Source organism: Trichomycterus rosablanca, chromosome 2 (assembly GCF_030014385.1).
Source record: "Trichomycterus rosablanca isolate fTriRos1 chromosome 2, fTriRos1.hap1, whole genome shotgun sequence".
In the NCBI taxonomy this organism is placed as follows: domain Eukaryota; kingdom Metazoa; phylum Chordata; class Actinopteri; order Siluriformes; family Trichomycteridae; genus Trichomycterus; species Trichomycterus rosablanca.
Window position 1 is genome coordinate 28,715,600 of NC_085989.1, and position 14,818 is coordinate 28,730,417.

Below are 14,818 nucleotides of genomic sequence, written 5' to 3' on the forward strand. Positions count from 1 at the left end.
TAACAAGACTTTAAAGTATGTCTGTGGGTATCCAATTTGAATCCATTCAGCATTTGTATGGCTCGGCAATAATGTTGGTCAAGAAGGCCTCAATAGATGTTACAGTCTATTCCAAAGCTGACTAACTCGGTGTTGATTGGTTTGGAGTGGGATGTTCAAAAAGCTCATGGTTAAGTATCCACATAATTTCGGTTATTCAGTTAATATGTAAACTAGTAAAATATGTTTTGCATATAATTATTTTCTTAACAGTTAGCATTAAAAACAAACTCATTTGAAGTGTAAAAAGCTTATGTAAACAGTGACTAAAAGGCTCATGACAGTGCTGAAGTACAGGGATAAACAGTGGATATTAAGTTTGGGATTCTTTAGATGAAGGACGCCGTACCTTGAACATTTCCAGGTTTGGGTGATGGCGACGCTCCTCTGGGTGTGGAGTGCTTCTCGGACTTGACGCCTCATTATCTGACAGGATGATTACATCCGGTGATGGGGTGCACCTTTCTCTCTCCACAACACTTAATGGAAAAGGGGGAGATGGAAACACTGATTACAGTACAGACAGAGATACTGACTACTCTTAAGCGTTTTAAGAATGTTAGCCTAAGAAGGCAATACTTCTCCTTAGTGTCCCCTCCAAAGACATACCACCAAAACATAAATGTTTTGCCTAGAGTAAAATGTATAATTGGTAATACAAGAGGGGGATCATTGGTGACCTTACAACCCTTAGCACTTAATCACCGGAAACGGTCAGTCATTTTTGAATAAAAGCTTTTGCCAAATGCGTAAATGTTAATGTATTCTAAAGATTTTTCCTAATCCTTTGTACGTTGGTGGTCTAACTGATTTGTTTCGTCTCTTGTTAAGGTGCCCCAAAATAAAGATGCATTAAGCACTTACTGTATTAAAGTCACACAAAGCATGGTTCTTATCAAAACTTCCCCTTAATAACTATTCATATCCTCTCACCTCCTCCTGGCACTCATGTCCACTGGTTCATCCATCATGTTCTCTTTGCCATTCTTGCTGGGCCCCCCATGGCTTGTGGTCCTAAAGTTCCCATTTAGTTTCTCCTCATAAGCCCTCAGTAGTCCCTGGCTGGCCCCGGGCCCCTTGCCCTCAACCATGGCTGCTGCCTCCAGGGCAGTTAGGTCATTGCGCTTAAGCAGTGCTAGCATCTTTAGTCTTTCCATAGCCTCGTGACCCTCCATTTTCAGACGTTTGGCTAGAGCCTCCTCTCTCTCATCTGCTGTTTCCAGGCCCCGCTTCAGCAGGTTCAACCGCAGTGCCTCCTCAGACATACGCTCCATTCTGCACACAAGTACAATAAATAGGGATGTTAATCGTTGGTAGCTTTATTTCCTACAGCTAATAATTGATTTCAGTTGCTAGTCTGGATTCGCATCAACACCAAAAGACAAAGCTAGCTTAGGAAAAATAAATAATTAGAATGAATAGGATGTTGAGGCAGGTCACCACAAATTACATTTGCTAATGTTGCTTATGAGACATATTTTTTATTTAGTTAGTAAAAACTTTTTAAACTGTCTGAAACGTGCATTAAAATGTTTGAAGTTAGGCTATTAAATGCAAATGTTACTTGGCTACATTTATGAAAAAACACTGTTTCCGGCAGTAAACAGCCTGGTTGCCATAGAATTATTATTTGATATTATGATTAGTCACAATTAGTCAATGGTTGAACACTGACCAACAAGCTCACGGCGTCAAATCAAAATCTAAAACGCATCATCAAGTATTAAATAACTAAGGCATTATGCTTTAATGATAAAAAATAATGACTGTGGTAGTAAAGTTCAACAGTAAGATAAACAAACACCATAAGCAGAACCAGTTCAGCTTTCTGAATATACAGTGTATCACAAAAGTGAGTACACCCCTCACATTTCTGCAGATATTTAAGTATATCTTTTCATGGGACAACACTGACAAAATGACACTTTGACACAATGAAAAGTAGTCTGTGTGCAGCTTATATAACAGTGTAAATTTATTCTTCCCTCAAAATAACTCAAAATACAGCCATTAATGTCTAAACCACCGGCAACAAAAGTGAGTACACCCCTAAGAGACTACACCCCTAAATGTCCAAATTGAGCACTGCTTGTCATTTTCCCTCCAAAATGTCATGTGATTTGTTAGTGTTACTAGGTCTCAGGTATGCATAGGGAGCAGGTGTGTTCAATTTAGTAGTACAGCTCTCACACTCTCTCATACTGGTCACTGAAAGTTCCAACATGGCACCTCATGGCAAAGAACTCTCTGAGGATCTTAAAAGACGAATTTTTGCGCTACATGAAGATGGCCAAGGCTACAAGAAGATTGCCAACACCCTGAAACTGAGCTGCAGCACAGTGGCCAAGATCATCCAGCGTTTTAAAAGAGCAGGGTCCACTCAGAACAGACCTCGCGTTGGTCGTCCAAAGAAGCTGAGTGCACGTGCTCAGCGTCACATCCAACTGCTGTCTTTGAAAGATAGGCGCAGGAGTGCTGTCAGCATTGCTGCAGAGATTGAAAAGGTGGGGGGTCAGCCTGTCAGTGCTCAGACCATACGCCGCACACTACATCAAATTGGTCTGCATGGCTGTCACCCCAGAAGGAAGCCTCTTCTGAAGTCTTTACACAAGAAAGCCCGCAAACAGTTTGCTGAAGACATGTCAACAAAGGACATGGATTACTGGAACCATGTCCTATGGTCTGATGAGACCAAAATTAATTTGTTTGGTTCAGATGGTCTCAAGCATGTGTGGCGGCAATCAGGTGAGAAGTACAAAGATAAGTGTGTCATGCCTACAGTCAAGCATGGTGGTGGGAATGCCATGGTCTGGGGCTGCATGAGTGCAGCAGGTGTTGGGGAGTTACATTTCATTGAGGGACACATGAACTCCAATATGTACTGTGAAATACTGAAGCAGAGCATGATCCCCTCCCTCCGGAAACTGGGTCGCAGGGCAGTGTTCCAGCATGATAATGACCCCAAACACACCTCTAAGACGACCACTGCTTTATTGAAGAGGCTGAGGGTAAAGGTGATGGACTGGCCAAGCATGTCTCCAGACCTAAACCCAATAGAACATCTTTGGGGCATCCTCAAGTGGAAGGTGGAGGAGCGCAAAGTCTCGAATATCCGCCAGCTCCGTGATGTCGTCATGGAGGAGTGGAAAAGCATTCCAGTGGCAACCTGTGAAGCTCTGGTAAACTCCATGCCCAGGAGAGTTAAGGCAGTTCTGGGAAATAAGGTGGCCACACAAAATATTGACACTTCAGGAACTTTCACTAAGGGGTGTACTCACTTTTGTTGCCGGTGGTTTAGACATTAATGGCTGTATTTTGAGTTATTTTGAGGGAAGAATAAATTTACACTGTTATATAAGCTGCACACAGACTACTTTTCATTGTGTCAAAGTGTCATTTTGTCAGTGTTGTCCCATGAAAAGATATACTTAAATATCTGCAGAAATGTGAGGGGTGTACTCACTTTTGTGATACACTGTAGACTCCAACAAAATCATTGCATTTGTGATTGTAACGTAATAGCTTAATCAGTTAAATGCACTAAAAATGTGTTAAATACAGTCAGATTAGAACTGCAGTACTTTTTCCTGGACAAGTGTGTAAACAATCAGTTGCAACATAGGCAGTGATGGTGGATGAGGGTAAATTACAAATCAGCAGTCTGAAATCTCTGTACTTTGTGTGCGTCTGCGATCTGCAGCTCCGCTTACAGTTCAAGTCAACCAGCAAGCTGTTGGAATGAATGAATTTAAAGGACATTAACTGGTTAACCAACAAAGAATTCATTGTTTGGTTTATCCTGTTTGTTAATCATGAACATCCCTAGTCAGTAGGCTTGTAGGTTTACAATTAACTATGATAGTAGGTTATCGATTACCATTTCAAAAGTTCCTCTCCCAACACAGACAAACTTGGGAGAATGACAGAAGTCTCTAACCTACTTATTTTTAGTATTTTAGCTTTTTTATTTAATCTGCTATCAGTTCAGATTTACAGACACAGATTGAGCCCAGTGCAAATCGGTCAATTATTTGGAGGCATTTCCTGAGCGAGTACCATGACTGAGAGGGCTGAAAGAGTGAGCATGTTGTCATGTCTCCCTCACACACACCCACACACAGCCTGCCACTCACCAGGCCAGGAGCCTGCAGTGTTCAAGAACCAGACTTAATTAATTAATTACATGATCATTACATTCAAATTACTGTAGTTTTCATGGTCGGACAAGAGCAGCCTGGGTCTCTCTCTACCAGCTGCCTGGGTGCTGTGTACCCAGCTCTGCAGCATGATGAGAGAAAGGAAACCTCCCAGGTCTTTTCCCAGCAGCCTCCCCATTCACTTCTAACTCATACCCTGCACTCTAATAAGGGGGTGACCTTCAAGCTTCCAGCAAAGGATCATATTCCTGGTGTCTAATTACTGTGATTGATAATTTAACTCTTATCAGAGGAATCTAATTACACCAGTCTCTGTTCTCTGGTGAATGAAGTCTTTTCTGGCAAAGGAATGCCCAAAGCCTGTGCACAGAGGGAGAAAGTTTTAATGAATGCTGAATTTACTCACTTTTTTTTTTTTTTAAACAGAGCAGCTCAGCTAGGGTTTTCAAATTAAAATCCTGGTGCTATCAAACTGGCCGGCCACCGAACAGATACAAGGGTAAGTGTCACCGGGGTAAGGGGTTTTGAATGGGCTTCATTGTGACCTCTGCTATCTGGTTGGGGTGCCTACACTAGTGGTGGGGTATTGGCAAAATTCAGTGTGGCATTGCATGCTTGTTACAGTTCTCTACAACTCCACACGTGTCGAAGAGGACAAGTTTAAGTCTTAGCCCTACTCGGCCAGCACAGGGGGAGTACATGCAGAGAGAATTGCAAAAGGGAGTTGGCATTTGAAAAATGCAAAAAAAAAAAATGCATTAATTCAGGCAATTATTGAGACAAAGCAAGATATAGCGTGCAGCATTGGAGACTTAAGAAGATGTGAAGTCAGGCTGTTATTAACCCAAGAGTTGACAAAATCCCATGCCACTCTGTGGGTGTTCATGTGAAGCACACACATGCAGGATAGCCATAAATCAATTATTTGTGAATTAGACTATAATCATACAGAGTCTGTTCAGCTTTGGTCATGTGTCACATATCTAGATAATCTTGTGTGTGTGTGTGTGTGTGTGTGTGTGTGTGTGCTCGTCTCCAAGAGTTTGATATGCATGGGTAAGTCTATCGCAGACAGAGAAAACTTTCCCCCCTCCCCTTTTCACATATACACATACAGGAGGAGTGTCTGAACAGAGTACACCAAGCGGACACTCTGCAGGCTATTGTTTGTGGAGGAACCTCTTTATCTGTCTGATGCATTTGTATTCTGGTCCGAGCAGCTAATCTAAGGTAGGCCATTAATATCGAAGACGACCCAGCCAGTGCATGCAGACACATGGCCCCACATGCTCCAAATTAAATTCAGTTTCAAACTGAAGTAAATCTACATGACACAACCAAAGGTATTAAGACACAAACAGCTTATTCATCTGTGCTTGTTGAGTTACGAGTAGAGAAAAATCAATCTATGAATTTTGTAAAGACCGTTTATTTAACGTTCTTCATAGTGCACGTCCAGCTGATGTGTAAAATACAGGTCGCGCAAGTCTGGATAAATGGACGTGTAAGCATGGTAATTAATTTATGTGATAAAACGACAGCCTTTATTCTCTTTGCCGCATAGTACTTACTATTTCACAGCCTGGACGTGTGGTATTTACACTCATCCAGGGCATTATGGCGGTTTCAGTCAGTCCTAAACTATGTTTAGAGAAAATGTCTGTTTATTACTGGCTGGCAGGTGTGTATTAACTCTGTAGCTAGATGCATGAAATTGGATCCGGTCAACAGTTCTAAATTATTAAGTTTAATATATTTTGGAGAGTACATTATGGTAACATTACAATGAGCATTAAAAATGCTATTTGCTATACTTATAGAGTTGCTGTCACATTGCTAAACACAAACAAGAATAAATAAATTGCATATATTTTAACACCAGTTTTGGTTGTGGTGTGTATTACACCACCCAAAAAAACGGATGCAGGTCAGGAACACACTTAGGAGATGGCTAAATTAAATAAAATAAAGTACATATCTGCTGGCTTAGCTCACCACTAAGGGGTGGCAATTTCAGCTTCCAAGTGGATTTTCATTGTTACCTAATACATTCAAAGCAATTGAGGGTTAAAAGCCTTGCTTGGTGGTGATGAGGCCCGAACGACAAACCCTTTGATTACTAGATCACTAGCACCTTACCCCAGCTGACCAATGGAATTGTGCATGGTGATCTTAAGCTTGTAAGCAGCTTTCACTTTTAGAAACAGTTTGGAACCTATAGGAGGAGAGATGATTTTAGATGCCATAATCTCATTCTGTGAGTCAGGCAGGGCTTCAATTCAAGAAATAGACCTAGAAGTCTAGACCACCAGACTGTTTACTGAACTACATGCTGCTTTTTAATCTACATATTCTTTATTAATCATGTAATTTAATAATTAAGAAGGTGTCCACAAGGAGATTAAAAACACCTTGTACGTTAAAAAAGCTTGAATAACTTTAATAAAATAGATAATCAACGAATTCCTTGTAATTCTTGTAACTAACATTCTTGTAGCATTTTTGACATTATCCAGCTCTAGGCTGTGTGATTCCTGTGGTTACTGCATCTGCTGCATGTCAGACTACAGCAGTGCTCCTTTATGCAATTGTTACAAAAACAAAAATCACAGCACAGAGAGAGAGAGAGGGCGAGCAAGGGAAAGATTTCATCCAATCTATGACAAATGATGGTGCATGCAAGGCTGCAATGGGTGCACTGCACCAACCCCTCTGCAAGACCTCAAGGGAAGAGCAATAATCACTCGCACACACAAAGAAACCAAAACGCTGTTTAGGGGGATGGAGGTGGAGGGGGCATTCCAGGGTATCTAATATTAGTTCCAGCTCTAAAAAGCACAGGCGTTTTCCCCCTTTCTTCTCTACATAAGACATGACTAATAAGCAAGTACAGTAAGGGGAGGGTGCAGAAACTTTTAAAATGAATAAACACTGCAAGTAATTGGATTCATGTTTACACAAAAATAAATGACATATAGAAAGCATTTGACAAGCAGCTCTGGAGCCTATAATATATTGATTATGCTTAGCAAGTTAATCTCCTGTGTGTTTTCAATGTGCAGACTAGTAGTAAGCAGAAAATGGATTAAATTACGTTATGTCTGGCTTACAGCAAGGACACCGACTGCTCAGTCCTATTTTTATATTTTATTAATAAAATGAAGTACTTTTAGGCATTCAGGTAGTTCAATGGTCTATTGTGCTAGCCCTTCACAGCTGTAATCCAGGCTGAATATCACTGGTGTTATCGGCCAGCCGGGCTTCTGCACGGATATGACTGGCTATGCCTGGAGGGGTGGGGGTGGCCAAAACCCTGAGATAGAGTGGCGCACTGCTTATGCTTAGTGTTTTCCGGTGAAACTGGACACAACGTGACCCTGAGCAGAATAAATTGGAACAATGACTTATGGCTTAATTATTACATTAAACATTGTTTTATATTGTGTACATACCCACTGCTTACCAGCCTAACTTGCTTGCAGTAAACGCACCCCAAAATGTTCATTCACATGAATCTTCATTACACATTTTTGTTACTCCTCCACATTCACAATCTCGCATCTTTATTTAATCAGGTCAGTAAATACACCGTATAATCAATTTATTTAAAAAAATGCAAGTTATCAATACTTGCTTTAAAACAATTAGGTTACAAACACCAATTGTAGCTGTACACAGAGCTGGCGCTGCACACTGGAGGTGGGTCGGGATGTGTTTCAAATCGGTGCTCTTTCGCTGTACAGTCTGTAGCAGCGCTCTCAAATGGAGTGAAGCGTCAGCTACTGGAAATGAATTCTGACATCCCTATTCCAGACCTATTCAAAACCTAAATGATTTTCCAACAAAGCCAGAAAGTTGGAAACACAGTGGAATGTAAACCATAGGATGTAAACTAATCATACTGGTTACCTAAAGCAACATCACAAACCCCCAAAGGCTTGTAGCAACCTGAGCAAACCAATCAGCAGTTGTGTTAATGAAAGCCCCTCAATCTTGTACTGCACCCTGATCGCAATTAAGCTCCGGGGAGCCACGTCTTATTGGTCGTAAAATGCCACATTGTACAGCCATCCCCAATTATAAATTAAACACGACTGTAATTGGCCCCTTGATCACTTAATCATCTCTCGATTATCTCATTATTGCTCATTCTGTAGTTTTATCACTCACTGACGCACTTTGATCCTGCTTAGTCTCCTGCCTGTTATGCCACTGCAGCCGAGTATCTGCAAGATCTACATTCGGCTCATTAGCACACAGATACACACACACAGAGACACACACCTCGAAAATGACATTCAGTGATATGATTGCTCTTCAGGACCTCTATAAAACGTGCATACAACTGCACTGTCCTGCTTTCAGCAAAATATTATTGTTAGTACCTACAACTAGTAATTTAATAATCCAGAGGGCTACAAAAAATTGCTTGGGTATGTAATACCATGTCATACCAGCACTCAGTACCACCCACTGAGCACGAGAGCAAGAGAAAGTAGAGACGCAACCAACAATGGCACCTTCCAGCCAATGAGAAAAGCATTTCGCTGCACGTCAGGATGAAAACCCTCCACACACACACACAGACCCCCCTTTACATAATATAATGACTGTTTCAGTTCAGTCAGCTGCTACAAAAACCAGACTCCTTTCTCCTCCCGCCGTGCATCTCAGTGTGCCCCCCACCCTCCACAGAAAACTGCACACGCGCAATCCACCACAATCGCAGCACTGGGCACATGGCCAGACAACGAACGCAACAGCAGCACAGGAGAAAAAAAAGAAAGAGGGCAAGAAAAAGAAAAGAGACTAGAGGCAAAATATTGCAAAAATGATAAGATTGAAAATACCTGACTACCACTGTAGTCGTTTTAGGATTTCCCCCAATCTCCTACACAATACTGCACTTTGGGTAAAGTTACTTCCATTGCTACTTGTGTAAAAAGTATTTTGTGGGACAGTAATGGCATTGAGGGCTGCTGCACATAAAAAAAAACCCCAAAATGTGTTTTAATGGACTGTGCTGACATAAGACACTCTTTTGTACACTTGAGCTTCAGCCATGCCACACGCCACAAAGCCAAATGTCCCTCCTTCATTCTGCACCCCGCCTCCCTTTTCCAAAAAAACTTTACCCCCCCAAATTTCTTCCCTTTCCGAGCTGTGTTGTAAAAATAAACACACACGCTTGCTTTTAGGGGGCCCCTTCAAGGTATTGCAGACTGCAGGCTATTTTTTCGTAATCAGTGAATTTAGGATGTGATAAAGTGTGCATACGTAGTAAGCACAAAGAGGGAGAAAAAAAGTCATACACTGGGCATAATGGTTTATTAAAAAAAAAAAAAAAAAAAGGCAGCTCATTGTGCTTCTCGCACACCACCCTGTCATAATGCCAAACCTTAATTCCCCGTCTACCCATCCCCCATCAGTACAGCGCTTTCTTTATGCACACACCACTACTGCCAGTCGATCAGATTGCTGCGTGCACAAAGATGTCCTCCTCCCTCTGCCCTTTCTCCTACGCCATGACACCCTGAAGACCTCATGAACCAAAACACTAGACAGATTTGGAGAGGTGGGTAAAAACAGGCCAAATGCCAAACGATGAGGTATAATAATAATAATAGGGCCATTTGTGAGCGCATGGTGGAATCCACAGCTCATTTCATGCATGATCTGCATCATGACAATTCATTTGGCTGACGCAACTACCTCGCTCCACCTCGCAAAACCCGTGTGCTTTTGGCATCACACTCTTTACGCAGGATAGCAGGAGCGCCTTAAACCACAGCGCACAACACCACTCAAAAATCGTAACTCCTTTAGACAAGGGCACCACAGCGATGATTTAATTTAACAGATTTGAACTGTGATTCATCCCCAGACCCCACACTTATCAGAGCCACGGAGGGGTTTTCACCCCTGCCGTACCTGGCTCGTCTCACCACGCTCAGCCAGCCTGATCGGCCACCAGCTCCACTGGCAAATTAAGCTTCCCCATTTGCTCTGTCTAATGTCGAATGCCACAGATCTCAAAATGGCTTCTGCATTATCACTGAAGTGTGTGCTTAGAATAATGTGAGTGAGTAAGCAAATAAATGAACACTTGAAGCACAGCGCTGTCCATCAACAAGCAAAGAACAAGCTGCTAGAAAGGACTACTCTGAATCCTGTCAGGATCTGGCACAGTCCTACAATAGCTTCTGTGACCTTAAATGTAAGTTGGGTGATTTATGGCAAACAGAAGCTTTTGAGGCACTAACCCAGTTTAAAGCTGCAATGAGCCGGATTGGTACAGGGTCACACAGGGTAAGCACCGCCAGCACTGAAAAAGCAAGATGATGGCTGGCCTTTTTATGTTTGTTTGAAGGCTTTATGCTGTTATTCTCTTACTCCAGAAAATTGTATGCTGAGAATGTTTAAATTAGAGCAGAAGTTACCCAAGTTTATGTTCTACATACATCTCACTAACACAGACTACTTTTTTTAAACTGTTGTACAACACACCCCTGGTATCTGAATGAGAAATAGAAAAGCACTAGACTTTTGATAACATGTACAAGCTTCACTTTATTCATTTGAACTTGATGCTTTATCCTGGTCAGGGTCAAGATTGGTCCTGTGCCACCCAGAAATACTGGGTACATGGCAGGAACGCAGCCTGAAAAGGGTGGAAATCAACTGTAGGGTGAGGGTTACTGCATTGAGCCTAGTGATTCAGTGTTCTTAATAAGGCTAAAACATAAAAATATCACTTCACAATTAACCAGTGACTAAAATTTCATTAACCAAGACAAAATCACAATCCAACCTGACAGCAATGTCAGCCTTTTTAGTAAGGATTAGTCAGAATTGACAGTTTTTACATGACATGGTGTACAGGCTACCTGTAAAGCTGTGCTAGATCACCAACTGCAAGAAAGTTCTTTAAAATCCCACTACTAAATAAACTCATTATTTTATTACTTCAAATATGTTATACAGTATGTTATATCCAATAATATGTATTACTCAAATCAACTTTATTGAACCCATTTCTGCACATACTAATTTATTATCACACTGCCAATCAACACTAACTAGTGTATGCTTCCTCACATACACTCACACACAGACTCCGTTTCTGTGCCCATAATAACTAACAGGGTTTCAAAAGTGTTTTTGGACTGAAGTTGAACCAGTGTGAGAACATTTCTACTGAGGTCAAAATTAAGTGCTTCTGAAAATGTCTTTGAATAGGAAAGTCTGATAATGCTGTAAAAATAAATGTAAACAAACTTAAAAAGCAGTACTTTGCACAAACAAGTGTCAACTAGAGTGGTCACTATATGCCCTTAAGAAACAGATATTCGCGCTGAGGTGGCACAGTGGTCTACTGTGCTAGCACACGACAGAGTTTGAATCTATGCAATGTCACCGACCTGGCCAGATTTTCCCTTGATGCACTATGTAAGTCCTCTTTGCTGACCAGAAAAAAAGAAGTGGACAGCTACTAATGTGCACATAAGAGGGGACGAGTGACAGTCTGAGGCCATCCTGCGACCAGAAAAAAACTGTACAAATGGCAGAGGATTGCGATACGCACCTGGGAATTGGAAACAACTAGATTGGGCGGATACAGAAAAAAAGGAAAACCAGCAAACAAACAAGTACGGAATATAAACGAAGAGTTGTATATTTGTGTTGTATATTAATTTAATTCTATAAACATCATAAAACCGAAATATTTCCAAATGCAACTGTAAATTAACATATAACCTTGTAATTATAAACAGTTTGTTTGTCCCACCAACCTATACATTGAAAGAGAAATGCAGGACCTCCACTATCCAGATAATAATCTTGTGGACCAGTTACACGAGCACCACAGTTACACTTGCATTGTAGAGTTTATGACAAAAATAAACCTACAGTATTTATCATGTCTCAGGCCTGCTACCAAACTTATACCTTATTTTTCCTCCATAACTGTCTTTTACCTATTAAGTGACATAAGGTGAATGCAACATAATGCCTATTTGAAGCAGTGAGTATACTGACATGACACCACAGAGGGTAGAGATATGATACAGTTGTCTCATGTAGACAAAAGCCAGTACATTACTCAGTAAGACATTTACTGAAGCAAATGGTTTTAGGCATTAAACAGTGCAGACACAACAAAATATACCAAGTCAGCTTTTTGGATGGGTAAGTATTCCATATCCTGTATTAAATAACACAGGACCAATCGTATTGATAATACATACACATAAGATGTACGACGGCTGTATATAAGTTTCCACCTCAGTGATATCACTTTTTGAAATGTCATCCATAATTTATTATTCAACACTTAAGTCAGCCATGCTTTGGTTTATAAAAAAAACTATATGGAATGCACTTTCTGAAGTAGCTCTAAAAAAGAAAAAAAAAAGCATTAGGCTTTCAGACAACATGCACCGTGTGTGTACATAAAGTAAATACAAAATCAGAAATGTAACAAATGCAGTCCAATCCAGCATTTAAGACAAACATCCTTTCCAATACAATAATCTATTATATTTACAGTCCTGTCCATTGGTGGGCAGCTGAGTTTCAGTTGATTTTTTATCCTCTGTATCCCTCACCTAACTGGTGTTTCTTGGCCATATTCACCTTTGTCTGGTTTACTATGGGTTAATGCACTGATGATACCAGAAACAATATATATTTTAAAAAGTGTTTTAAAATATAATTACATGTCCAAGTTAGAAGTTCTAGACTTATAATCAGCAGAGTTTTCTGTGGTTTCTTCAGCTCTCTTAAGCAATTTAGATGCTATAATAACAGTGGGGTGGTGAACACTCCTGTGCTGAAATGTTCTCTATGAGCTCACTTTTGCAGTGCCATCACATTTGGAAATGTAAGCAAAATACGACTTAATGATGCACTCATGGACCTATGTCAGACTTTTGTCAGGTAAAAAAAAAAATTCAAGAACAGCAGGTGACAAGTCTCAGACCTGATACTAGATCTCTCCATTTTTTGTTTGTCCATCTTCCACCCTCATTATGTTTTAAGACCAGGAAGACGGACAACCCTTCATTTAACACTGTCCATTAAATCTAGGGAGGAGAGAGGGGCGTCGGTAGGAAAATCTACAAAAAAAACACACATTTCATTTGTCTGACATTTGGAGTATGTACCTAAAAAATCTGTTACAGGACACTTGTTTCTTTTCCTCTTTCTAACTCCCTTCACCTCAGTGGAATGCCAAAAGAGCAGAAGAGTGTACAAGGGTGAGAACAGCTCAGTCCTAAGGAACATAAAAGCACTCTAATCAGTCTGTAAATCTGATAAGAAGGGATTACCAGTATTCACAAATTCAATGGACTGTAGAAACAGAAGAGTTAAGAAGTAGACTATAATCTGAAATAAGAAAAGCATCTTGACGCATCATCATAACTTTTAGGAAAGTGGCTTACTGTCCTTTTTCCAAAAACTCTAATTACCAAGCCTTTAAACAACTACCATCTATAATATAAAAAAATATATGTATAAAAATAATCACAAAATTTATTTAGATTATAAAAAACAGCTTCACAAGATGAGATCTGGGTTGTTTTCTTGCCTGCTTAGTGTTTCCAAAAAGTGTTTTTTTTTTTGTATTATTTCCAAATAAATAAAAAAACAAAACTGAATAAGCTCTATGCGCTGTTGTTTATAATCGCAGATGGAAATCTTATCGATTAATTCACAACTGAACAAGGAAACCTAACCAGCCCCCACAATCGCCTACTGGTAATGTCCCTTTATTACTCTTCAGGAGGGGCTCCTCAGATTGGTACCAGAATTTGCACAGTTTCTTACACTAATGAAATAGGTGCATAGCACCCATAGCAACAGAGTTCTGATTGGTTAGCTTAACACTTTCCTAGAGTTGTGAGTAAAAAAATGTGGGTCTGTTGAAAACAATGGGTTTTACAAATGTAATTTTTCAGCAATTTTGTAACTAAACAAAAATAGAGTATTTAAAACCAGCTACATATTATACTAACACAGTAACACACACAGTACTATTTCTTACTTCTTCTCAAGCAGAAATCCCTCAGTACACCCAAGGTATTAGACATCCATAAACAAAACATCTCCTGCAAGCGCTCCTTCAGACATAACATTTAAAACCCTGATCTTCATTAAACAAGACAACAGCTCATTGTGTCCGTTGCCATGACAACAGGCCCTTCTATTTTTAAGCCATGCCACTAATCAATTCTTCCTCTGCTGTCGCCTGAGGGAGGGAGTGGATGTTTGGTAGAAGGGTGGAGGCAGTAGAATTGGCCAAAAGAGGAGGAATAATGTTGTGTGTGTGTGTGTATGTGTGCGTTTCTGTTTGGGGGTGGTGCTCGAGACAAAGAAACAAGAACGGGAAAGAGAACAGTATGGGAATGTCCATGACCCCACAGTCCTAACCAGATTTTCTCCTCAATTAGCTCAAACCAACTAGAAAGCATTTATTATCTGGGCCAATACAGACCCGAAATGCTGGATCAGCAAAGACACCATTTAACCATTTCATTTTTATTTTTTTTTATTTGTATCGTTGTGAGGTCAACCTATACGAAATCAATCAGGCTGCTACAATAATGCAAGTGACCTGT

At 40.4% G+C, this 14,818-nt stretch overlaps 1 protein-coding gene across 2 annotated transcripts in view; it reads right to left on the reverse strand.

The window, feature by feature from the left end:
* Positions 1-14,818, reverse strand: part of gatad2b (GATA zinc finger domain containing 2B) — a 51,647-nt gene that overhangs the window by 17,694 nt on the left and 19,135 nt on the right. For both annotated transcript variants that reach the window (XM_062990672.1, XM_062990671.1), the window contains exons 2-3: positions 973-1,314; positions 389-518 (exon numbers count right to left, since the gene is read on the reverse strand). In XM_062990672.1, coding sequence (XP_062846742.1) covers positions 389-518; positions 973-1,313 — 471 coding nt within the window. In that variant the 5' untranslated portion in view covers position 1,314. The remainder of the gene's footprint in view (positions 1-388; positions 519-972; positions 1,315-14,818) is intronic.